Source organism: Vipera ursinii (genome assembly GCF_947247035.1).
Source record: "Vipera ursinii genome assembly, chromosome: 6".
In the NCBI taxonomy this organism is placed as follows: Eukaryota; Metazoa; Chordata; class Lepidosauria; order Squamata; family Viperidae; genus Vipera; species Vipera ursinii.
In genome coordinates this window covers 945858-971859 of record NC_139515.1, presented here as the reverse complement: position 1 = coordinate 971859, position 26002 = coordinate 945858, and the positions used below count along the sequence as shown (strand labels likewise).

At 43.7% G+C, this 26002-nt stretch overlaps 1 protein-coding gene across 2 annotated transcripts in view; it reads right to left on the bottom strand.

Annotated features, from left to right (window-relative positions):
- Positions 1 to 266: 266 nt before the first annotated feature.
- The window catches only part of BORCS5 (BLOC-1 related complex subunit 5), a 27929-nt gene continuing 2193 nt past the window's right edge, over positions 267 to 26002 (bottom strand). Inside the window, exons 3-5 of one of the 2 annotated variants that reach the window (XM_083365914.1) lie at positions 12793 to 12950; positions 5967 to 6268; positions 267 to 4544 (exon numbers count right to left, since the gene is read on the bottom strand). In XM_083365914.1, coding sequence (XP_083222040.1) covers positions 6035 to 6268; positions 12793 to 12950 — 392 coding nt within the window. In that variant the 3' untranslated portion in view covers positions 267 to 4544; positions 5967 to 6034. The remainder of the gene's footprint in view (positions 4545 to 5966; positions 6269 to 12792; positions 12951 to 26002) is intronic. The other variant, XM_083365915.1, reaches the window with a different exon arrangement.

Below are 26002 nucleotides of genomic sequence, written 5' to 3'. Positions count from 1 at the left end.
TTTGTGTCTAATGTTCAAGGTACACAATATGCCTGCAATTGAGACCCAACACTTGCTGTTGTGCAGACGCCTGAACTGGATCTGGGAGACATACGTCCTCCTCACCCGTCTACCAAGGACATTCACCCAAGAAGTGCCCAACAATTTCCATGATCCCAGCCCACAAAGCATAATCCCCACTTCTAGGCCCAGACATTGGCAAGTCAGGCAGGGATGCAAAACGAGGGGACATTTTTGATGCTCTTGGGGTTTTTTTGGTGTGTGTGTGTTACGGACGCATCAGAGGGATTCCATTCTGTACTTCCAATCAGTACAGGTGAAATGTAAAGCACAAGAAACAGGAATAAGTTGTATCTGAAAGGGATCAATTTACCATCCTGAACTTCAAAATGTATAGGAGCCAGCTGTGTGCTGCAGCTGCCAAAAAAGCCAACACAGTGCTAGGCTGCATGAACAGAGGGATAGAATCAAGGTCACGTGAAGTGTTAATACCACTTTACAACGCCTTTGTAAGGCCACACTTGGAACACGGCATCCAGTTTTGGTCACCACGATGTAAAAAAGATGCTGAGATTCTGGAAAGAGTGCAGAGAAGAGCAACAAAGATGATCAGGGGAGTGGAGGCTGAAATATATAAAGGGTGGCTGGAATTGGGTAGGTCTAGTTCAATGAAGAGAAGGACCAGGGGTGACAGGATAGCAGAGTTCCAGCATCTCAGGGGTTGCCCCAAAGAAGAGGGAGTCAAGCTATTCTCCACCTGAAGGCAGGACAAGAAGCAGCGGATGGAAGCTGAATAAGGAGAGAAGCAACCTGGAATTAAGGAGAAACTTCCTGACAGTTGGAACAATTAACCAGTGGAACCACCTGCCTCCAGAAGGGGTGAAAGTTGCGAATGCACTCAGAACTGAGTAGGAATACTGTCAGAGGTTCTCTGCTGTTCTCCACCACCCAAATGAACCCCCCACCCCCCCACCCCCCAAGGCAGAGTTTCTCTTTTGGCTGTTGTTCTTGGAGAGGAGATAACTCTGCTGGTTCCTCTGAAAATCCATGCCGGGAGGACCTGGGATGTTTACAGAGGGGCAGAGAATAGGACGGGACAGAATGTAAATAATAAATTAAAATAATAAAAGATGCAGCTGTGAAGACAGCCCTGTCCAAGGACTGCGAGGCGCCCCTCCTTCCTTTTTTTCTCTCCACCCCATTTTTTAAGCATCGATTTTTTTTTTCTGGCCAACGTAGAAACTGTAAAGTGTTTTCTTTTCTCTCACAATCCCGAAAGATATGCAAGCTGTTGTGTGCCGAAAACGGGGAACAGCTGCCACGTTTCTCTTTGCATCACCAAGATTGAAAGGCGAAATGCCATTAAAAGGTAGTCCTCGACTTACAATTGTTCATTTAGTGACCGTTTGAAGTTAGAATGGCATTGAATAAAGTGACTTATGACTCTTTTTCACACTTTACGACCTTTACAACATCCCTGTGGCCGCGTGATCCAAATTCACTTAAGGACTTAAGTGTTACTAACTTAACAACTGCGACGATCCAAACTGCTAGATTGTGTTTTTGCCTCGTAAAGTGAGGCAAAACTCGCTTAACGACTGTCTTGCTTAGCCGTGGAAACTTGGGGCTCCATCATAGTCGTAGGTTGGGGACGGCTTGTACCGGGGTGCAGGCAGACTCTCTCCTCACTTCCATATTGAAATTCTTCATTCAGCTTACGTTATTTATGGGCACCTGGAGCAGGTGTCCCATATTTAATGACGCTGGCGCTGGATCCCTCTCTAAAGTTAACCGTACAGAACAGGCTGTTCTACGTGAGGAAGAGTCCTGTCAACAACCCAGCCCAGCCTTCTGCTGGTTCTGGTGGCTGATGCAAAAAAGACAAGTGAGAACTGGTGTGAAATATTTAAATCAAAGCTTACTCCCTGTCAGGAAATGGTTAGTTATGTAAGAAAAGTTACCCTCTCAACAGCGACCCGGGTACATTACAAGCTTGTCTCTCTTTCGCTTACCGCTTCGTGAGTTCTATATTACAGTTATGGTTGATTGGATTATCTACTCTCAGCACGGGCTACTTTCCCTGTAACGGTCCCATTTAAGAGCGCTAGAGCGCCAACTGACATCATGATTTTCACCGGTGAAACATCTGCACTTACTTCGTTTATCCTACACAGCTCGTCACTGCACCATGGAAATACCCATCGGCATCTCTAGAGAGGGCACTGGGGAACCTTAAAAACATAATTGGGGGGGGGGAATGGGAAACGAGGATGGAGGACTTCCAAGCCCTGGACCATCTCAACAAAGCCCGTTCTCTTGTGGCACGAAGCGGAGACCACCCAGAAGGAAGAAGGCAGATGCTGCATCAGGTTATCTATATTTTGCGCGTTTATTAATAAATATGTCAAGTAATGACCAGACACTGTTCACAGAAGGAAATTCAAGGCAAGGCAAAAAAATTTTAAAAAAAACAAAAACACTGTATTTTCCACAAAGGAAAATACATAGAGCATTTTCTGCAGTTTTCAAGAAACTACTTGAACACCATCTTACTTTCCCTATTCTGTATTTTAAGACCTCAAATTAACCCCTTTCGGTACACTTAAAAGATTCCTGAGGAACCCCAGGAAAGAAAAAAAACATCTAGCAGTTCGTTTTTTAATGCCCGATTTCGAGTAAAGCAAGATACGTTCTTAGGAATCCGGGATACACTTCTATCAAGATACAGCTCTTAATGGATCAGGATGGAGAGGACCGCCTACCCGGACTGACTCAACGCTGGAGGATGCAATACATGGAAATGGCACACAAGTGCACACGAGGGCGTCTCTTCCGGCCTGGGTGTCTGCACATCGTGGCTTTCTCTCCGGCTCAGGACTGCCTCGTGGGCCGAAGGAAGTCGCCACTGAAAGCTTCAACCACATCCAACGTTTCCTGAGTGTCAGGGTTGGTGACCCACTGAGCATCTAAGAGTAACTCGGTGCCAGCGTTTATTCCAGGCAGGGGTTGAAATAGCCTTTCCAAGACTCTCGCAGTCCCGAATTTACCTGCAGCGTGCCCAGTGAGAGGCAGTGTCCTAGCAACAATCAGATGTGTTGCAGCTTGGTGAAAATTTGGCTGGAATAGGAAAAAATTTGTTTTCATTCTCTAAATGGCTACAGTGGATTTTAGTGACAAGAACTATGGTGCGAGTTCGTATTAAGCAAATGAGGTTGAATTTGCAAAGGAAGAAGGCGAGTGTAACAATATTCTGCCAGAAGATAACTGGCTGTTTATAATACTGCTGCCAAAAGATAAACCACCAGTTTACACATTTTTGTTAGAAACATAAGCTTCTAACAAGTATGTTTTTCTAAATATATCTTTGGCGTATTAAAGCCCAACAAATCAACTTGAAGCATGCTCTTGGCTGTTAATTCTTGACTAGAGTTTTATACGATAAAATGTGAATGCGGTTTTATTGCATTTAATATGTGTTCATTTTCAATCAATCAAAACAGAATATTTTGCAGAGAAGAGCAGCCAGAAGTTAGGGACTTTCAGAATTACAACTAAATCTTTTCCTGGTGATTAGAACAGATTTTCCAAATAAAAAATTAAAATACCTCTGTAAGCAACATTGTGCAATGTTTATTAAATATGCATCTGCTGCCGTTTCAAACATGGCTCTTGTAGGAGTTCAACATAAAAATACAAGCTATCTAAACGATTTCAGATGATAAAAAAAAATCGCACCATGGTAGAATAGCAAATAGTTCTTTTTTATATACAGAAAACAAAAAACAAAAAAAGAAGAAGGAAAAAATGTGACACACCATCAACTGTCCCAAACTGTCAGCCCCAAAAGCTGGGGAAGGAAGGAAAAGCTTTCTTAATCCGCTCTGGTAGCCCAAAGACGGACAACAGCAAGAGGACGAGGCCCCCGCAGCGATATTCCCCCAGCTGGTTTCCAGTCTGCGTTGGGAACCGTGTTGGGGAAAGAGATCGCCGTAATTCTTTGAATCACCTTGGAAGAAAACAGCGAGGCATTCAAACACCCGAGCAGGTGTTCTGCACCTTTTTATTTCCAATGCCCTGCCTTCCATGTTATGGTCAAGAGAACTGGGTGTTTCTACCGGTGAAAGGAACTGCATTTCTTCCACGAACAGCTAGCGAGGGTCAGGTCTGACCTTCCCCGATCTGGCTCCTGACCACGGTCAACCTCCGTGGTCTCTGGGAATCCTAGGCAGCATTGAATCAAGCCAAAGCTGAGCTGGGAGCTTCTTCCCGGCGACAGGACTGCACGTCCCTGGCGGGAGGGACCTCCGGGCGGGGCAAAGGGCGGATTCGCTTGCCTCCGTCTTTGAGCACTAAGAACCTGGGTGTCCGTACCTTACTGAGGTAACAATGGTATTAAAAGGTACAGGGGAAATGCCAATCATTTAACCTCTTGTCCAGAGACTGCCCCCCCAATTAAATATTCTTTTCTCATACAAAATGCAAAACTGACTCTACATGTTTGTCTCTCGGTGTCCTCACTGGCCGGTCCTGAAATCCGATCATCTCTGTGGCAGAGAAAACAAAGCACGGAAACGAAAGGTTACTATTCCTCCAATCGATTAGGGAGATGAGTTCGAGTGCGATATTTTTCAAGCCAGGCCACTACATCGATTTGGATGAATTGCTGAGAAGGGCCGATTGCAGTAAGTATAAAAATGGGGAAATCCACTTTTCCTTTTGTGGCAAAGCCACTACTAAGGTATGATTAAAGTATGTCAATTTTAAATACACAGGCTATTCTGACGAGACGTTTCCAACCCACGTGTAATTTTAGCTTTAATGCTGGAAAAAAATCTCACCAAGACAGAGTGAAAGTGCAGAGGAAGGAAGAGAAATTGAGGACCCAGGGCAGGCTCTGCCGTGAATTATCTTGGACGGTGGGGAAGATCCATCCAGCCGCCATAAGAATAATGTAAATAAAGTGAGAGTTCCCTGGCTTAGCACTTTTCCAACTTCCTTCGGCCACGAACTAAAAATAGCTCCTATTTCTTATAAAACGGAATTTTTTATTAGCAATCTTGGCAGCTCAAGGAGACCACATGGATCCAGAAAGTCTCTGAGAAAACGGGAGCGAAAGAGAAGCCGTCCCATCCCGTCCCTTGTAGACGTAGCCGTGACAGTTCCATAACTCAGGCAAGTCAGGCATTTAGCAGCCCCATAAACTAAGAAGTAATTTAAGCACACAACCAAATTACACGGGGAGGGAAGTCCACTAGACCTCAGAAAGGAAATCCATCCCACACAAGCTGCATTGTGTTATGCAAGTGAGGTGGACAGGACTCCTTCGGGCTTTAGACATTTCACTATAAAATGCAAAAAGCTACACGCCATTGCAAGGAGCCTAAAATCTTTCTAGCTGACAAATTTGGCCTTTCTTTCCTAAAAGTCCTGCTGATGCGTTTAAGCTAGCGGTCTCCTCGACCCCGTGCAAAAAAAGGGAAACCGTGTTTTTCAAACTGTCTCACGGGAAAGTGTCTTATATGGTTTTTTTTCTCTAGATCTTTATAAGGAATTACTCCACAAGACGGCAGCTGGTGAGAACAGACTCCTGAAAGTCCATTTGTCCATTTGTACCTGCTCTCTTTCCTCGGAAGGCCCTGGGATGTTAACCCTTACAAGGCAGGACACAGGGAGACCAAAGAGGTTTGCCCCCAAACTTTCTATGAATTGACCGTATGCCCTCCACCGCGGTTTGGAGACTCCCTCCTTGGACACCAGCCTGTCCAGCGGTCCCTGGAGGTCGCAAGGTGTCCGAGAAATAAAAAGTGAAAGCCAAGGTAGGAGGAAGGGGAGACGGAGATCTCGACTCAAAAGCAGGCTGCTTGGTGAGAGCAGGGGCCGGCCAGCGGGCGAAAGCCGTGAAGGGAGGAGCCAAAGGTCTGTCCTGGCGGCTCTCTTCGTCCCTCCCGGGAGGGTCTCCTACTCACCCCGAGCCGGAGGCTTCAAGCAAGGTCCTGCAGCCAAGCCTGGGCAGAGACGGCCGAAGGAAGGGAAGCTACAGCTTGAGCTCCCTGCTGTCCGGCTTCATGCCGAAAGGCTCCAGTCGCTCGTTCTCGGGCAGCAGGCCGTTCAGCCTCTCCATCAGCGGGACGGTGAGGTCAATGCCCATCTGGACGCGGCGGAGGATGGCGGACATCTCGTTGACTTTCTGGATCTGCTCAGCGTACTTGGCGTACCTTTTCTGGCGCTCTTGCATTAACGCGTACAGCGTTTCTACGGAAAGATCCATCTGTAAAAAAAAAACAAAAGCCGAAATAGCACTCAGCACTCTAGACTTAAATACCGCTTCGTCGTACTTTACGGCTCTCTCTGAGCGGCTTCACAGAGTCAGCACATCGTCCCCCAACAATCTGGGTCCTCCTCTGTCCGACCTCGGAAGGACGGAAGGCCGAGTCAACCTTGAGCCGCTCAGGATCGAACCGCTGGCACCGGGCAGAGTCAGCCTGCGATGCGGCATTCTAACCACTGCGCCACCAGGGCCAGACCTGGATTATTATTATTCCCTTCCCGACAAGAAAAAGAATTTCTTTCTTCCTACAACTTGTGTGGCAGCCCTAACGCTGAGCAAACAACTCTGGGAGGCTTTTGAGAGACCATATTGGCCATCCTCATCACCATTAACAGATCCTATCCCGGCCATTCTCTACACAGGGATGAGCGCACAGACTACCCAGAAATGACCCCCAGTCCTTCAAAGCAAGCAGAGTTTGCCCATGTGAATCCCACTCACGCTCCAGGTGCAACTCAAGGCACAATCGTCTTCACAGCCCTGAACGGCAGGAGACCATTTATCTGTGGGCAGCCTCTCCTTGCATTCTGCCCGTTCCACCAGGTCAAACAGGCTTGGCACGCTCCAGGCCCCTTCCCTGAAATGTTGCCTTCTTCTGGGACTTAAGCAGCGTGGCATCTCAGCAGTGGCCCTTTGGGGGGAAAAACTCTTCGCATGAGACCCAGAGATGCTTGTCCCCCTGTTGAAGGTGAGAGGTGAACTGTTTGGAGACGTAGGCAGTCGTTAATTTAGTTTTATTCATTTTGTTGTTTTATCACTGGCGCTGCCTGGGCTATGGCGCACAGGATGGGCAGCTATGCTTGCCATTTAAACCGAGAAACGAATGTCTCAAGAATGGTAACGCTTAAAAAGCCGCTAGAATAAGGATAAGGAACAGGGCTGTCTGCACATACAAAGCTCTTCTCCGTTTATTCCCTTCCTCTACTCCCTCTGCTCTTTGGAACAGAGACCTTTCCAGTTGTTTAAGAACGGAGGAAGGACGTTTTGCTCACTTTTGCACCTTCAATTATAATTTAATGCTTCTTTTGTAGAAGAGAAAAAAAGATGAAACACAAAAGGCAAAAATATTATCTCTTAAATTTTTAAAAGCGGAAAATGCAATCTTTTCTTCACAAGAAACCATTTCTTATTTTTACCTGATCCTGGAACATATTTTAATTATGTATGGTATGTGTTTAGATGCATGTTTATTGACTTGGATTTCTCTGAAGCAGCTGGAAGACACAGCGCTGTTGTCCTAAAATCCATATAAACGGCCCTGCTTCCAAAGAAAGCTCAACAACTCCACGTAGCCTTATTATACGTATAGCGGCCTCTATTCTGCAACTTCTGGTAATCCAGACCTTACGATTAGAGCCAGGCTTATTTCAAGAGTATCCTTTTTAGAGACCTCTAGAGCAAACTCCTTTAGGGGAATTTGGGGAATTGGAGTCAGCCCATCAAACTGACAAGTTTAAAAATACTGCTTTACAGCATTAAATTCCAATAAAAGTCATTATCTGGAGGATGCCAAAATACAACAGTTCCACGTAAAGCTATTTGGAAAGCAGGACTCAATCCAGGGAGATGAAACTGGCAGAAACAGGTAACTCTGCGGAGTCTTGACAACAAAAAAATACTTGAATGTGAGTAACCTCATTAGGCAAAGGGCCCGCCTGTCCTGCAGAGGCTTGTTTGAGCATAAAAATAGGTCTCCATCCAATAAGCAGTCTTTCAGGTGAACCGATGAGCTGAGATACTCTGACTTTCTACTCTTGTTGCTGGCAGTTGGAAAATTACTAACCAAAATTATGGGCTTTATTGTTAAGTAGGGGAAAAAAGGCAATGGATATGTCACTATATATCAAAAAAAAACCAAGGCCTTCAATTTACTCAATAAACCAGGGGTCTTCAAACTTGGCCCTTTGATGACTTGTGGACTTCAACTCCCAGAATTCCTCAGCCAGGCTGAGGAATTCTGGGAGTTATTTATTTATTTATTTATTTATTTATTTATTCGGTTTATATACCGCCCTATTCCCAAAGGACTCAGGGCGGTTTACAAGGCAAAATTTAAAAACAATCCAATATAAAATTAAAATAAAATTAAGTCTAGCCGCAAAAATTAAATCACAATTTAAAAACATTAAACCCCTCAGTCCAGACCAGATAGCTCAAAGAGCCAGGTTTTTAGGTCCCGGAGAAATGAACGAAGGTTGGGGGCAGTCCGGAGTTCCGTTGGCAGTTGATTCCAGAGGGCAGGCGCGCCCACAGAGAACGCCCTCCCCCTGGGGATCGCCCGTCGGCAATCCTTTACCGGCGGTACCCTGAGGAGGCCCTCCCTGTGGGAGCACACAGGACGATGGGAAATTGACGCCGGCAGCAGGTGCTCCCTTAGATAATCCGGGCCCATGCTATTTAGGGCTTTATAGGTCATCACCAGCACCTTGAATCTCACCTGGAGGGCAACTGGAAGCCAATGCAGCTCGCGGAGAAGAGGTGTTACACGGGAGTATCGGGAGACTCCCATCACAACTCGCGCGGCTGCATTCTGCACCAGCTGAAGCTGAGTTGAAGTCCACAAGTCATCAAAGGGCCAAGTTTGAAGACCCCTGCAATAAATGGTGGTTAACTTTCCTTTCTCTATGTCAGGGTGTCGAACTGCCGGCCCACAGGCCGGATGCGTCACGCCAAAAGCGTACCACCCCATTGCCAGCCATGGGGAAAAAACTGTGACGCGTCACGTGACGACGTGAGTTCTGACACCCCTGATCTATGTGATCTCCAGGAGTACAAAATGACTTGATAGCACATAATCCATCAGTTAATCAAAACTTCCTTTCACTGGCAGAATTTTCTAGCTGTGGCTATAAAAATGACTTGTTTTCTGAACAACTCTCCTGTTTCATCTTCCTCGGCCCACGCTTCCAATTAGCAATCAATTCTAATTTTACCCATTTACCAAGCGCTGGGTCAGGGTTAAAGCCTGGGGATTGTATGGTAAGGGGGCGGTTTTGCAAGCTACCAAGAGTTATGTGCTACAAGATGGGCCCTGATATAATTTCTAGAAGTAAATAAATAAATTTTCCTACCTTGGTTTCCCCCAGAATTTAGTTATTGCCATTAGTACTCCAGTAATGTATTTATTACCAATCAAATCTTTATTATTTTTTTATTAGCAAACCTCTCAGTGTGGCTTGCTATATCCATTGTGCTCTCTTGGAAAAAGGGTTGGTTGCTGTCTTTTTCAACAGTACCTAAGCTGACAATCCTGCCAACTAATACAAAGAAATCCGCCTTGGGGTCTGAGTTCTTCGGAATTATTCCCTTTGCAACTCTTCAATAAACTCGCTTTATATATCCCTACAAATAATCAGAACAAACAATCTTAACGTACCTGGATTACTTTAAAAACTGAGTACTAACAATAATTAATTTCAGGATGTCCTCCATGGACAGACAATCTGATCTAATCCGCATTAGCCTTTCCCAAACCGATTCTCCCAGAAGAGCTGGAAACAGAGAAAAGTTAATGATTTATCGTCTCTCAACGCTCATCTTAGAGCCCTTTCAAAATAACAGATCCAATCCAGAGGTTCAGCTGTTTGACATTTATAACAAACTCACAGCAGACCAAATTTCTGCTTCCACTGTTTAAAATTGTGGCAGTCAGCAAACAATCTCAGCCACCAAGCCTTATGAAGTCACGCTGTGTCGCTCGTCAACCAGCCTCCAATAAGCAGAGAGATTTTTGACCGCAAACGAAACCATCTGCCTCGTGTGCGAAGTACGGTATATTAGATCGCATTTCTTCCGTCCCGATGTCCTATACCAGGGGTCTGCAACCTTGACCACTTTAAGACTTGTGGACTTCAGGTCCCAGAATTCCTCAGCCAGCCCACAAGTCTTAAAGTGGTCAAGGTTGCAGACCCCTGTCCTATACTATTTAGCAACTCAACAAATAAAGCCTGACACAATACAGAGAGCGCTATCTTGCATTGTACTGTACAATGCCTCTTTGCATGTGGAGCGGTTCACAACTTCTTTCACAAGGAAAATTCTGCACCGCCCACAATGAGCACTTTGCCAACCCCAGGAATCAAATGAATGCACCTTGCGATGCACCTTCCCTGCCAGGTGTGTCCTGGATTACTGCACATATCCACACCAGGAGATGTACAACAACCAAGGGTGAACATGTCTTTGACAGGTAACCACTCAGAGGCTTGTGAACTACTTCATAAACTGCCCCGTACAAGAAATGCAATCGATGTCTCATCAACTGTTGTGAAATGAAGCAGCATTACGTCACTGAAATGCTGTAGAATTGACCAAAATGCCGCCCACTTATTACACCCCCAAAAAGGATTATGTCTTCTTTACACAAATAACGCCTCTCTGCAGGATGGGGAGGGGTTGCCTGTCTTGAAGGAGGTTCCCCGGGCCCACCCCCTTCTCAAAGGCCGTCCTTGCACCCACAAGTGTTGAATCACTGATAAAGGAGAATTTGTATCGCTCAGGGTTGAAAAGAGGGAATCTTGGTGCTTGGTTGTCTTCTTGCAGAGGTTTCTTTATCCAAACTAGGTAACATCATCGGTGCTAGTCCACGTTGAATAATTTTCCACAACTTTCCTTTTTTAGCAATAGCACTTATATACCGCTTCACAGTGCTTCACAGCCCTATCTAAGCGGTTCACCGAGTCAGCCTAGGAGCCCCCCCCCCAACAATCCTGGTCTTCATTTTACCGACCTCGGAAGGATGGAAGGCTGAGTCAACTTTCAGCCAGTCAGGATCGAACTGCTGGCGGTGGGCAGAGTAAGCCTGCAGTACTGCATTCTCACCACTGCGCCACCACTTTTTAGGAGGTGATCCGGACAGTTTTCTGGCTGGGCTCCAGCCCTGAGACTGCATTGGCCATTCTCCTGATGCCATCTCAACCCTGAATTCCTCCTCCAAAGTCCATCTTGAAAAAGAGATGCACTCCACTTTCTCTGGAATCAAGTCAACCCAACGGTGTTTGCCCACAGCCCACCTTTTTTATTTACTATTATTCTACATCCTTTTTTCCTGCATCTTTCTCATCAATGTTCTCAATGGATTTTTATGCAGGATCTCTTTAGTTACCCAGTAAATATGCTGGGTTTTTCTAGGTTTGGAGCTGCATCGAATCCGGCTCTGAAAGTTCAACCCCCTTCCGAGAAGACAAACCTCTGCCCTTGTTCCAGCCCGAGACGCCGCTTTTCATGAACTCTTGGAAGAGCCGGGCTCTCTGGGAAGAAAAAATAGGAAGCAATTTTCCAAGAGAAAATTGGATTAGAGTATAGAGAGACGTTATATATTTTCTATACCCTAGTATTATAAGCCTATAATTTCCCAGCTCCTCTGCTTCCGATAACAACAGCCTATTAGTCATCCTCAGAAATCCTAGATGCAGACACAGCTGGAAAGCTGGTGTGTATGCAGTGATCATTTATCATTAAAGCAAATGCTGGGTTCATTCCAGCGCATCAGGATGACTAATCCTTGTTTTGCTCCCATGTACCCAATTTATCAAGCGCCGTCCTCCTTCTCTTCTTACTCTGGGTTTTCCCCTTTTTCCATACAATCAATGTACCTTCTTGACTATTTCAGAAATCAAGCTCAATTGATACAAGCGAACTTGACATGAGTTACTTTGTTTCAAACTTAGAAAGTTTATATAAACTGCATTTATTGTTTATTTTTTTGCAAACATGGGCTTTTTGTTTATTTACATTAATTATGTTTGCCCACTGAGCTGGCAGAGGATTTCTTTTCCCCTCCCTGAAGAACAATTTGACTTGCAGGCACCAAATGCAGGAATTTTAGCCAAAGTTTGAGAAAGAAAGAAAGAAAGAAAGAAAGAAAGAAAGAAAGAAAGAAAGAAAGAGAGAGAGAGAGAGAGAGAGAGAGAGAGAGAGAAAGAAAGAAAGAAAGAAAGAAAGAAAGAAAGAAAGAAAGAAAGAAAGAAAGAAAGACTAAAACTCTTCCCTAATCCATATTTTCCCCCTTCGTCTCCATCAGATACATACAGCTCATGTTATTTTGTGGGTGAAGCATTACATTGGGGCAGCTGTTCTGGGATTTTTTCAGCAAGGAAAAAATAGAGAAAGACTACATTTTCTCAAGCTATGTGATACGGCCACTGTTTAAGAAGTAACACAATGACTTAAGAGTTGTTCTGCATGGAAATGGACAAAAAAGCTTAAGCAACCAGATGAAGCAATTGGCATTTAAATGTTCACACATCCTTGTAAAAGGAAACACACACATATATATTTTAAATTGACATTCCCCCACCCCCGTCCATTCCCCCACCCCTACCAGTACCGGTATCCCTGCCCTGAATGTTTTCCTTTTGTATTTGGAACAACACACAAAGCATGCAAGCCAGTTCAGTGCGTGCAGTGGTTTGTGCGTGAATCATTCCTGAGGTCACAGCCACATCTCCTGCAGACAGTCGCACCTCTTTGATCCTCTTGACTAGAGCATTCTGGTCAAAGGCCACGGCTTCTGCGCACTGGTGAAGGTGGTCCTGGTACCGGAGACACAGCTGGAGAACTTGCTGAGAATCCAGCTTCTCAAGCTTAATGTTGGTCGGAGACATTTGCCCACTAAGAAGACCTGGAAAGGATGGGAGAGAAACACGGGCCAATTAAGGACATCGCCAAGACCCAAAGGAGGAGAAAGAAAAACAAAAGAAAAGAAAACGTCTAAATATTATCTGCCTATGCGGTCAGGTGGTTGAAAACAGCGTTCTCAACCTCGGCAACTTTTAAGATGCGTGGATTTCGATTCTCAGAATTCTAGGAGTCCAAGTCCCACCTCTTCCAAATTGCCAAGGCTGAGACGTGTTGACTTTAAACACGGCTAGGGTGATCCAGATAAGAGCTGAATTTTGAAAGAAAGAAAGAAAGAAAGAAAGAAAGAAAGAAAGAAAGAAAGAAAGAAAGAAAGAAAGAAAGAAAGAAAGAAAAAAGAAAGAAAGAAAGAAAGAAAAAGAAAGAAGAAAGAAAAAAAAAGAAAGAAAGAAAGAAAGAAAGAAAGAAAGAAAGAAAGAAAGAAAGAAAGAAAGAAAGAAAGAAAGAAAAGCTTCTTTTATGGATAGTGGCAAAGGCAGCGATCATTTTAACGCATCCAGAATCTTCAATTTCTGCTCCTAATTAAAGAAAGACGCATACAGGGAGTCTTTGATTTACGCCCACAGTTGAGCCCCAAATTTCTGTGAGTTTTATCCCATTTCACGACCTTTCTTGCCACAGTTGTTAAGTGAATCTAGGATGTAAAAAACTAAGGTCTGATTAGCCTAGGGGTCTGCAACCTTGACAACTTTAAGACTCGTGGACTTCAGCTCCCAGAATTCCTCAGCCAGCTGAGAAATTCTGGGAGCTGAAGTCCACGAGTCTTAAAGTTGCCAAGGTTGCAGACCCCTGGATTAGCCCCTCAAGAGGACAACTCTGCCTATCACATAACGAAGTTCAGCTGACCTAAATCTCCAGAATGCTTTCGATGCTGCTCTGGGCAGTCCTGGCACTACTATTTGATTCCCCCGCAAACATATCAGGAAATGAAAAGCTGCAAAAAGCAGAGGAGCCCTCCAGTCACCACGGCTCCTTTTTGCAGCGTTATCGCACAGTCAGTATCTGCTGCCGAGAAGGAAAGCTGGCACGTCTGGCTGCACCATTACCCGGTCACAACACTGACAGAGAAAAGCAGACACCAGATTGCCAAAGGCTTACCCTATCGTCTTTTCCACTCGCCTCTGCTGACAGGACATTGTCAGACCAGTCTGATTACGCTGAAATATAGAGCTGTTTTTCTACGAAAAAGCAAAAGCAGCTACGGGGGAAAAAATAAACCACTTATAATGAACAAAAATCATTGCAAAAAAGGCTGAATCAATCAGCATCCCAGGCAGCACAACACAAGCGACCGGAGCAGCCAAGGGGATGGGCGGAAAGCAGTCCTGGCTCCGTCTCTTGAATGAATAATAAGCCATCCCTGGGTAGAGTGCAAATGCCAAGATGCGAAAGATACCGCTGGGAGTTGGTGGATTCTAGCAGCACAGAAATAGGGGGGGGGGATCAAATAAATAATTTGGTCTTGCCAATGTATAGGTCTTCCTCGACTTATAACAGTTCATTTAGCACCTGTTCAAAGTTACAATGGCGCTGAAAAAAGGGACTTATCATTTTTCACGCTTACTACCGTTGCAGGGTCACGTGGTCAAAATTCAGACGCTTGGCAACCGACTCATACTTATGACCGCTGCAGTGTCCCGAGGTCAGGTGATCCCCTTTTGCGACCTTTTGACAAGCAAAAGCAATGGGGGGGGGGAAGCCAGATTCACTTAACGACCATGTTAAAGAGCCTTGGTGGAGCAGTGGGCTGATGCCTCCTTAAGTAACACCAGCTGCCTGCAATGAGTGCAGGTTCGAGTCCCACCAGGCTCAAGGTTGACTCAGCCTTCCATCCTTCCCAGGTAGGTAAAATGAGGACCCAGATTGTTGGGGGAAATTAAGCTGACTTTGTAATAATGCCGCTTGGGGGTGTGTGTGAAAGCCCTAACAAGCAGGCATATACACAGAATGAAGGCTACTGCTAAGCTTGTAAGCCGCCCTGAGTCTTCGGAGAAGGGCGGGATATAAATGGAATTAAAATAAATAAAATAAAAATAAATGTGACTAACTTATCAACTGCAGTGATTCACTTAACAACCGTGGCAAGCAAGGTCGTAAAATGGGGCAAAACTCACTTAACAACTGAAATTTGGGGCTCAGTTGTGGTTGTAAGTCAAGGACTACCTGTATTCTGAAAATCCACTCCTGTCACAGAGTGGGCGACCAGACCTCGTTTCCCAGTCATTGGCTTGAGATGGGCAGCTACAAAAATTAAATAAATTAACTGAATCCCTGCAAAGGTGAACAAGGGCAATTTAACCGGGTAACCGTTGCTCTTTCGGGCAAAACGACTATTTAATTCTGCGAACAGAAACGTTAGGCTACGTTAGGAGCGATCTCCCAGATCAAGGAGACCAGAATGAATTCAGACTTCAGTTCTGATTAAAATACCGTCTATTTGGATGGGCAGGAAATTGCTGCATTCTTAGCTGCCACATCCGTTCATTATTTCCTGTCAAGACATGACTGGAGTTGAGCTGCTTTTCAAATGCTTCTCATCTATCTTAACCAAGCATAAAAGTCATAACGTTGTTGTTCGGTGTGCTTAAGTGGGACAGAGCAGGAACACCCAATTATCTAAGGCTGCTTCCTTCACTAGGCTGTTTATTTATAGGCTGCCTTATCAGCAGCTTCAAACTTGAATCTGAAATGTCCCTGAAACTTCCCTGTAACGTTTACTTCCTCTACCACCAAACTAAGGGGGGGGGAATGGGGGGGAGCCAAATGCCAATTAAAATGTGCAGTACAATGATGATACTATGAAGATGTTCCAGATTATCTGGGTGATCCAGTCCATCTGTAAACACCAGCTGCCTGCAATTAGTGCAGGTTCTCATCCCACCAGGCTCAAGGTTGACTCAGCCTTCCGTCCTTCCCAGGTAGGTAAAATGAGGACCCAGATTGTTGGGGGCAATAAGCTGACTTTGTAATAATGCCGCTTGGGGGGGGGGGGTGAAAGCCCTAATAAGCAGGCATATACATAGAATGAAGGCTACTGCTAAGCTTGTAAGCCGCCCTGAGTCTTCGGAGAAGGGCGGGATATAAATGGAATTAAAATTAAATTAAACAACGCGGATAAAAAACGGGTTGTCTCAAAGACCTGCTCCCTATGAGACAAATAATGGCCAGGTCCTCACTGAATGACTATCATAAAGCAGAGGCCCCCAACCTTTTGGGCACCAGGGATCACCGGTTCCGTGGAGAGGGGTTTTTCTGCAGACCGGAGTGTGCGTGGTTTTGTGTGCTGCCTGCATCCCACAGATGGGGCTTTGCTTGTCTGTACGGACCGGTCACTGACATGCCGCGGCCTGGTACCGGTCCACGGACCAGGGGTTGGGGACCCCTGCCGTAAAGGATAGGTTAACACACCCACCCATCAGTTCATACGGTATCCTTGGCCAGTGTTTCTCAACTTTTGCAACTTTAAAATGGGGGAGGGGAGGACATCAACTCCCAGAATTCCCCAGTCAGCATTCTGGGAGTTGAAGTCCTCCCATCTTAAAAGTTGCCACGGGTGAGAAACACTGGGCGCTCTTTGCAATTCTTACATCCAGCTGTTCCAAGCTTATTATGGTCTGGTGAGCTGTGCTTCAGCGTTCTACGTATTCACTTCTGCACAAAGTAAAAACTAAACTCCATCACGTTCTCCAAATTTCATAAGAAGAATATGAAAATTATTCAGGTCCAAATAACGTTTAAAAAGCCCCGTCTTTTTAAGCACATTTTCAAGTCACGTTGGAAAATGGCAGCCAAAATTGCTATTTGTTCAAGGCGGTCAAACGCTAGTGTGACTAGCCCCACACAGTCACTTTGATTTGATCCTGGTGACACAACAAACCAGAAAGACCAGCCTGAGGAGGAAATACAGGGATGTCATCTCACTTTCTTAAGGGTACCCAGTGAGCAACCATGGCTTAAGATAAATGGAAGGCTAAACCAGGAAGCAGAATTAGGAATGTCTCTGTTGTTTTCTACTTCTCTGCTTTTGAGATAAAAGCAAATCAGAAGAGCTTTAAAAATGACCAATGTCGCTGACATTCAAGGTTTTCATAAATACTGATTAAAAGTAAGACCTTGTTTCTTTACCCAATTTGACAATAGTGGTAATATAACTATATTGGCCTCAACCGGTGTTTAAAGGGGGTCTGTGGTAAAGAAAAGGTTGGGAACCCTTGGGCTGGAGTATTTGAAACCACTGTGGCTACATCACCTTTGTGAACTTGGTGTGGTTAGAATACAGTTTGATGAAAAGTAAAAGGCAAATTTAGCCTTTGTTATTTCTTCCGACTGCATGGTGTTTAATATCACATTATTAGCAATATCAAAGCTAAAATAAATTGGACAAAGTAATTTTAAATGCAGTAATGAAAACTGGGGCATTCAAAATACACTGGCCAATATTCCATATTCAGAAAGAGAATTTTTGTCAGTGAGATATTTAACAGAAAAGGGATTTTGGATTACATTTAAAGGAGATGAATGTGCTGTTCAGAATGAGTCAGAAGCTTACCAAAATAAACATCTGTATTGATGATATACGATAAAACAAAATGCAGGGCTCTCTAAAAGTAACAAAGGAATGAAACAATTCATATTTCTACCTACTTGGCATGACTGAGGAAGAGGCCCGCAGAAGGAATTGTGGCAGGGCAGACCCCAGAGTTAAAGAAAGGGTCTGTCTGAATCGGAGTTAGGGTGGTAAATATTGTAAACAATTTCAAGATGATCACATGGTCAAAAACAATGAAACGTGAATTGGATAACTTAGCCAAAGCAAGGTACAAACATCATTATCTAACTGTGAGAACGGGTTTTTTTTTCCAGTGTAACTTTTATTAAAATTTTTAAACCAAAAGGTAAAAGGTTACACAAACTGATATTACAGACAGTAAGGAAGGAAAGGTAAAAAGAAACAAAATCTAAAAAAAGGAAAAAGTGCAAGAAAAGAAAAAAAATAGAAGAAAAATAGAAAGACAAAATATATATATATAAAGTGGCTTCTTTATACTGTGATACTCTTTACAGTAGACTTAAGTACCTCTCTTAAAGTTTCATCGTATTACTCATCTTTCCATAATCTATCCTGTCTAATAATGAAAACCGTATGTCAGAAAGTCAATTTTTTCCCATTTTTACGCAAAATGTCCATAGGAGGCTTCCAGTCAGCAACGAAGGTAGATAATGTCTTTTCTCTAATCAAAGAATTTAATTTATCCATGTCAGCAAAATTGGTCAACTTCAACTTCACCAACCATTCTTCCATAGTATGTGGTGTCAAATCTTTCCGTCTCCACGCATACAATAAATTTAGCCTTTTTTTAAAGATTTAAATAATCTTCCATGGCTTTTTTTCTAGCCGTTTATCCATTAATCATAAAAAAAATGTGCTGGCTTCAATAGAATATTAATCTTTAAAATTGTCTGTACAGTGAATGCAGATGAACTTTTCCAGAGTATTAATGGAGATTCTCCATCATCCAGATCATGGTTTTCCCAACGATGCTTTTTCAAAAAGCAACTGGACTTCCTCTGTTTTTCCTTAAAGACATTTCGCTTCTCATCCAAGAAGCTTCTTCAGTTCTTTCCAGAATATTATTCATTGTGCCTGTTTCTCATTTAAATCCTTCTCTTAAGCAGCCCAAGAAACTGTTCATTCTCGGTTATTATTTAGAACTTTTTACCTCTTTCTGGTCTGTGCTTAGAGGAAATCTGTTTTCATACACTGTTTCTATCCTAATCCCTAATATTTTGTTTGGATTTACCCCTTTGGGGCTTGAAAGACAATCAGAAACAATAATATACACGCACGCAAAATGTATCTTTATTTTGGATTCAGATTTATTGGCTGGTACAAGTCATCTTGAGATTTATCTGGGAATAATGAGAAATGACGTCTTACAGCTTTGCAGATATTTCTAAACTTCAATTCCCAAGAGCCGAGACAGCAAAGGAACAGTGAGAGATGCTTGGTGCTAAGCAAGTGTAAAGCACTCGGTTTTGAACCCCTTCAAGCAGGAAAAAGGACAAAGCTCCCTCTTTCTGGCACAAAAAGGGCAGTTTTGAGTATTTTGACTCTTTCAGACTTTTAAGCAGGGGGCTTTAAGCTTGCACGGCTGCTTCAAATCACTTCTAAACATAATCAGAACAATCTGTTTCATACTCAAATAATCAGTTTAGCATTTGAAATTGGGACGTTTGTAGTTTAAAGAAGCTATATGCTTGAATTAGTTCAAAGGAAACATTTTTCACACCCTGCTGGGTGTTACATATTAATAACATCAGGAGGCCTAGAGCTTCCCCAAGTCTGATTTAGATTACAGCTACCCAGAGTTAAAAATCAACGCAAGAGAGCGGTGGCACCTGATGATCTCCATCCTGCCAAAACTCTCCTCGTCACGACCTTTAACTAGAAGGAACAGGGCTACCGTTTTTTCAACCAGGCTATCTCAAATTGGCTAACTCAGGGGTCCTCAACCTCGGCAACTTTAAGACTTGTGGACTTCAACTCCCAGAATTCCACCAGTCTTAAAGTTGCCGAGGGTGAGGGCTAACTTACAGAATGTGTCCAAAATCAGGGACCCCTGACTCCTGGAGGAATGAAATTTGGGGAAGCTAGGGCTGCTCCACTGCTTACTGGCAGCTGTTGCATGGCGGCTGCTGCCGCGGTCCCATTCCGGGACCGTTTCTCAACATTCCGTGACAGTTTCCCAGCCAATCTCACAATCTCTTGCTCTCCCCAGCCCAGAAGCAGCGACTTCCCTGCCTGCTGGGAAGGGGAGGGGAGGGGAGGAGATTCCCAAAGCTCCCTACCAGATTCCAGGATGGGAAAAGAACAAGGAAACTCAATGGGAGGTTGTTCCTATTCCCGCTGTTGTTGTTTTGCCTGTCCTTGGCCATTCTGGTTCTCTAATTAGGTAGGGAAATACAGGTAGTCCCCGACTTACAACAGTTCGTTTAATGACCGTTCAAAGTAACAACGGCACTGAAAAAAGGGACTTATGACTGTGTTTCACACTAATGATTGTTTCAGCCTCCCCATGGTCATGTGTTCAAATTTCAGATGCTTGCCAACTGACTCATATTTATGACGGTCGCAGTGTCCCAAGATCACGTGATCATCTTTTGCAACCTTCTGACAAGCAAAGTCCATGGGAAAGCCAGATTCACTTGGCAACTGGATTACTAATTTATCAACTGACACGATTCACTTAACAACTGAGGCAAGAAAGGTCATAAAATGGGGCAAAATTCACTTAGCAACAGAAATGTTGGGCTCAATCGTGATCATAAGTCGAGGACTGTCTGTGTGTCTGAAATGTTGAGCCAACAGGGCCCTGGTTGTCTCTAGGCTATTCTAAAATGTCCTTTTATTCAAGTTTTAGTGGGGAAATGTGAAGCAGAAGGTGTCAATTTAGTCAGCACTACAAACCGTGGTTTGTTAAACAGATACCAGAATTTTGGGAGTTGAAATCCACACAGCTGAAAGTTCTCCCGGTTGAGAAACACGGCAACCAGTCAGTGTAAGGCAACTTTCTATACTGCACAGCAAGATAACTGGATTTGGTATCAAATGAAAACTCCTTCAGGATTTAAATTCCCACCCCAAATCATCAGTGGAGCTACTTGTTCAATGCGGGTACTTTTTTAAAGAAGCAAAATCATTTGTAATTCACAGTAGGGATTCAGAGAGCTACTCCAGACATAATCTTAAGAGTTGTCTATGCAGTAATCCATTAAAAATTGCTAATGGAAACTTTAAAAAAAAACCACCTTGCAGTTTGAGGTTAATGGGTTCTGCTGTAGAAGGAATGGAAATTAACATGCATGACATTAGCTGTGTGTTTCTGGGACTTCAACCTACATTCTTAAAATCTTCAGTTTCACACAAAGAAGGGCTATCTAAAAACACACATGTAAAGCCAAGCCACAAACGGGAAGGGCTGTGTTGAAAACACGGCTGTACACACGCTCCCTGATCTAGGCCAATAGATACGATAAAATAGCTACGATAAAAACGCTCTCCGGCAGGGCCTTTTGCCAATCAAATAATCACAAAAAACAAAACTCTGAGCAAAGCAACGACTCTTGTGTTGGGTAGACCTAGAAACCGTTTCCATGGCTCGTGTGGGTCCAATTTGGAGCAGAGGAAAACAACGGGGATGGATAATCTGAAGAAAGACAATTGTGGCGATACGTATGGCAGATCAGAGCTAGCGTGGATTGGATCCCATCTATTTGCCATCCGCCTAACCTCCAAATGGATCGTCGCTGGTTGCAAAACCAAATGCAAAACGGCCAGGAATCTGGAGGCTTAAACTGTGGCTCGCTCGAGGATACACACAGTCTTTCCAAAAAGAATTATGAAACCTTAAACAGGGAATTCTGGGACAAGCATTGCTGCAAATGTTGGAGGCTCTCAAAAGCATCTTTAATGGAGTATAAAGTTCTAAGTTTGCAAAGAGAAAAATGATTACATATCTATAGCCACACACACACACACATTCATATATAGGTAAAATATAGTTACAAACTGCTCTCCGCTCAAGCCCCGTTTCCTTTTACTTCCTCTTTACCCCTACTTGACGCCACTGATCATATTGTGCTGTTTGTGTGGAAAAAAACAGGCCTGCTCTTGCCAAGGGTGACCTCAGCTCATTCTTATTTGGTGATGCACAGGAGAATTTCACTCTAACAAACACTTGCAAAGTTTCAAAGCCCCAAGGTTATTGGTGGCCTCTGGCTGTTTGCACTAGTTGCTTGTTTTCTTGTGATCTTGGATGGCTACACACACATAGACACACACACACACAGACACACAAATGTTATAAAAGCTTTTAAAAGATATTCCCTTTATGACAACACCAATAATCTGAGTAATATTATTATGAAGCAATAACCTGAAGCAAAAATAGAAAGGCCCAAACACTGAGCAACCTGAATCCTGAGACCTCTCTTTCCCCAATGACAGTCACAAGAAAATAGCAAGGCCAAAGAAGCACAACCAAAAAATGTGGAAACCCCCCCCCCCCACACACACAATTCTTTTATTATTTTATTTATTTTATTTTATTTTTGGGACTTATATGCCACCCTATCTCCCGAAGGACTCAGGGCTGCTAACAACAATAAAAATACAATAATACAAAAGTTAAAAAAAAGAATTAAACTAGCAGCCCCAATAATGTTAAAAACATTTTAAAAATCCCTATCGTCAGTCCAGGTCAGCCTGATGAAAAAGGAATGTTTTAAGGCCGCGGCGAAAGGACTGGAGATCTGGGGCCATCCGGAGCTCAAGGGGAAGTTGGTTCCACAGGGCTGGCGCTCCCACAGAGAAGGCCCTCCCCCTGGGGGTCGCCAGCCGACATTGTCTAGCCGACGGCACCCTGTCCAGATTTTTTTTGAAACTGGCACAATGACAACCCAGGGAGACAAAAAGGTCATGGCCAATTAACGACTAACAAGAACCTCAGCATACTAATTTGTTAAAAGCCTCCTTCTCTCAAAAATGGCTATGTCCAGGTTAACCCTGCACCACTTTCTAAGTACTGTAATCAGGAATACAGCTATGGGGAGAGCAGGAGAGGCAATAACCCAATTGAGGCAAGCACAATCTCCCTGCATTGCTTGCTTTCATGGAACAGACTGCTCGTGGAGAGTCAATCAAAACATGGCATAACATGGAACATAAAAGCATAACGCCAATAACGAGTGATTTTCAGGGACGGTGGTCAGTGGTCCCATGGAAACTCCTATTTGATGGTCAGGCTAGCACCTTAGACCAGCGTTTCCCAACCTTAGGAACTTGAAGATGCGTGGACTTCAACTCCCAGAATTCCCCAGCCAGCTATGCTGGCTGGGGAATTCTGGGAGTTGAAGTCCACGCATCTTCAAGTTCCTAAGGTTGGGAAACGCTGCCTTAGACATCCGATCTCAAAAAACTCCCTTCATACCGATGGCCTGAGTACCTGCAGAACATCCCCGGAGATGCCTGAGGTCAGCACTTTCTTCCTAAAAGCACAGTCTTTAGATCAATACATTAGCGTTAATCGATTAGTAACAAGGAGCCTTGAGTATACTTTGATGGACTCTCCACAATCTGATTCCTTTCTTCTGTTTCTCAACCTGATAAAAGTTGAAAGGAGTGGGATTCAGTTCCCAGAAAAATTAGCGATGTTCAAGCTAGTTGGGGGATTATGGGAGGTGAAGTCTACATCCCTTAATATTGCCCAGGTTGGGAAACACTATTGCAATTTATCCCGACTTCAAGTCTCAAAAGACGAATTCTTTTGATCTCCTTGTGTGGAATTGCCTTTGAGTCTGACCTCTTGCTATTCTGGGACCCTGTGCCCTTAAACCAGGGTTTCTCAATCTTGGCAACTTTAAGATGTGAGGACTTCAATTCCCAGAATTTCGCTGAAGTCCACACATTTTAATGTTGCCGTGTTTGAGAAACAATGCCTTAAACAGAACTCAAGATTCTTTTGGCTGTTCTGCTCTGGATTTATACGGTACTTGCACTCTCTCCAGTAGGCTCTCTGTGCCCAAATTCCACTTCCTCCCATCAAACTACGGGCTCCCAACCTTGCCTGACTTGAAGTAATTTGCGTTGCCTTGTCTAGCCTGGAAAAAAAAAGAGCAGAACTTCATTCCTTACACTGCTGGGGATGTGAAACAGGTCATCATGCTGGGGCTTGGCTTTTAAAGGACAAGAATGAGATGGGCGCACACAAAACTATAAACATACATGATTAATAAAAAACAAAGAAACCTTGGGTCCAGGTTGTAATTTAACATCAGTGTTTATTCTTAAGGTCTATAAAATAGCAAATATAATCCCAATCTTTTACAAAGGGATCAGAACAGGTGGTAAAATAGAGGTAAAGAGGGGGCCCATTAATTTCCTTTACTGAGAAAAATGGAAAGAAATGTTTGTAAAAAAAACCCCACACATAAATGAGGATTACAGGGATCATTTTTTTTCCTTTTTTCCAACATGTTAGCTAGATTGATCATTTTATTGACTCATCACTAGGATAAGATTCTTTTCCTAATCAGGCCTTGATTGTTCCCAACCCATTAATATAGAAAAGGTGAAGTTCCGATTTTGTGTCTCTGTGCCAATGGGCCTAATGTTCAGCTTGCTTAACTGAACAGCATTTACCATCCTGACATCTTTTTGAACTTCAGAAAGGAATTCTCCCAGGAATTCTGGGAGTTGAAGTCCACGAGTCATAAAAGAGCCGAGGTTGCCTACCCCTGACCTAAGGGAATGCAACACAACACCCCCCCCACACACACACACACACGTTACAAATCTTGCTCCTTCCCATTCATCTGTGGCCTCTGAGGATCTTTTCCAAGCCTTTGACAAATGCTTCTGATAGCTTTAAACATTAGCGCTTTTTTCTTCTCTCTCTTTTTTTTTGGAAGTTCTCCAACAGAACTGCTACCCACCAGAGGCAGGAAACAGCGCCACCTGTTGGATTTACCATTAATTTTTATGAACAAAATATTTTGCAACATTTGTCAAAAATATTTTACCAAACTTGGCAAACACCTATTTATTAAAGAAAAAAAATCGATAATACAAGAATGGTACCCCAGGAGCCAACACATCCCTTTTAAAGTGTTTAAAAAGTATTTGGAGCCTCCAATTACTTCTCACACTCACAATACAGTACTAAAATGTTGCTTTGGGACCATATCTCAAAATGAAATTTTCCATGATCTAAAATAATAATCGGGGCGGATGGAACACCCTGAGGTAAGGGTGATGTTGAGCCATTTTCTGCTTCAAATCAATTCTCGAGCTTCTGCAGCAGCAATGCAAACATTTGAGGAATACTAAAACCAACAGCAGCTCTGGAAAGTCAAGACCTGTGCCTAGGCCAGGGGTAGGCAACCTCAGCTCTTTTATGACTCATGGACTTCAACTCCCAGCTAGTGACTGAGGAATTCTGGGAGTTGAAGTCCATGAGTCATAAAAGAGCCGAGGTTGCCTACCCCTGGCCTAGTTGATAAACAGCTAATCTTGCCTGCATCGTTTGCTACAGACCGGATATTCGCTTCCAATACAACACTTCACTTTTTATAATCCAACCAATGTACCCAGACACTTAACCTGACAACTGGATTGAAAGAGGCATAGAATTCACCAAGCATGGATCAACCTAGAATAAGAATTTCCTCAGGCTTCCAGAAACGTATTCCTTGATGTTGACGAAGCCATATAAATTTGATAGATATATAAATACTGACTCTGTATTAAATTTATTTCAAGTCAATATTCAAGTCTGCTATTTCATTAGCTGGGCATTTGTAGCCCTTTCCTCATCAGCAGGGACACCATTAAATGTCAACTTCACAGTCAACCTTGTGTGCGCTTGTAGCGGAAGTTCACTGACGTGGTTCAGCCAGGACAGACACTTCACTGCAGACAAACAGCAGTCACACGCTTGCAGAATGTGTGCCTCCCGCTGAACTCAGGACTCAAATGAAAATCTTGCTCTCTCTCATCTGGTGTCTTAATTTAAGATTTTTTCCCTCCTGCTTTTTCAAGTTCCCTTTTCAGTCCAGAGATCAGCAGCCTCCTATTCAATGTAGATCATGTCTGGGCAAAGCAGCTCTGATTCATCATAGCTTGTGAACATCCAGCTATACCTCACCAGCGTAACAATGGGAAACCTGGCCTTTGGGATATAAATGAGGGATCCTGAAAAGATCTGCAACCCTTCCTGGTACGATGCAGCTGTAACATATTCCCACAGAAAGTAGCATTTTAAGAGTGGCACTAGGATAGGGGTCTTCAAGCTTGGTCCTTTTATGACTTGTGGACTTCAGCTCCCAGAATTCCTCAACCAGGAGAGTTAAAGTACATTTATTAAATGTATTTATTTATTAAATTTCTACGCTGCCTATCTCGCTGATAGAGCAACTTTGGGCAGTTTGGTGGAAATATAGTTTTCCTGCGTTTTTAAAAACTTTACCTTGAACTCT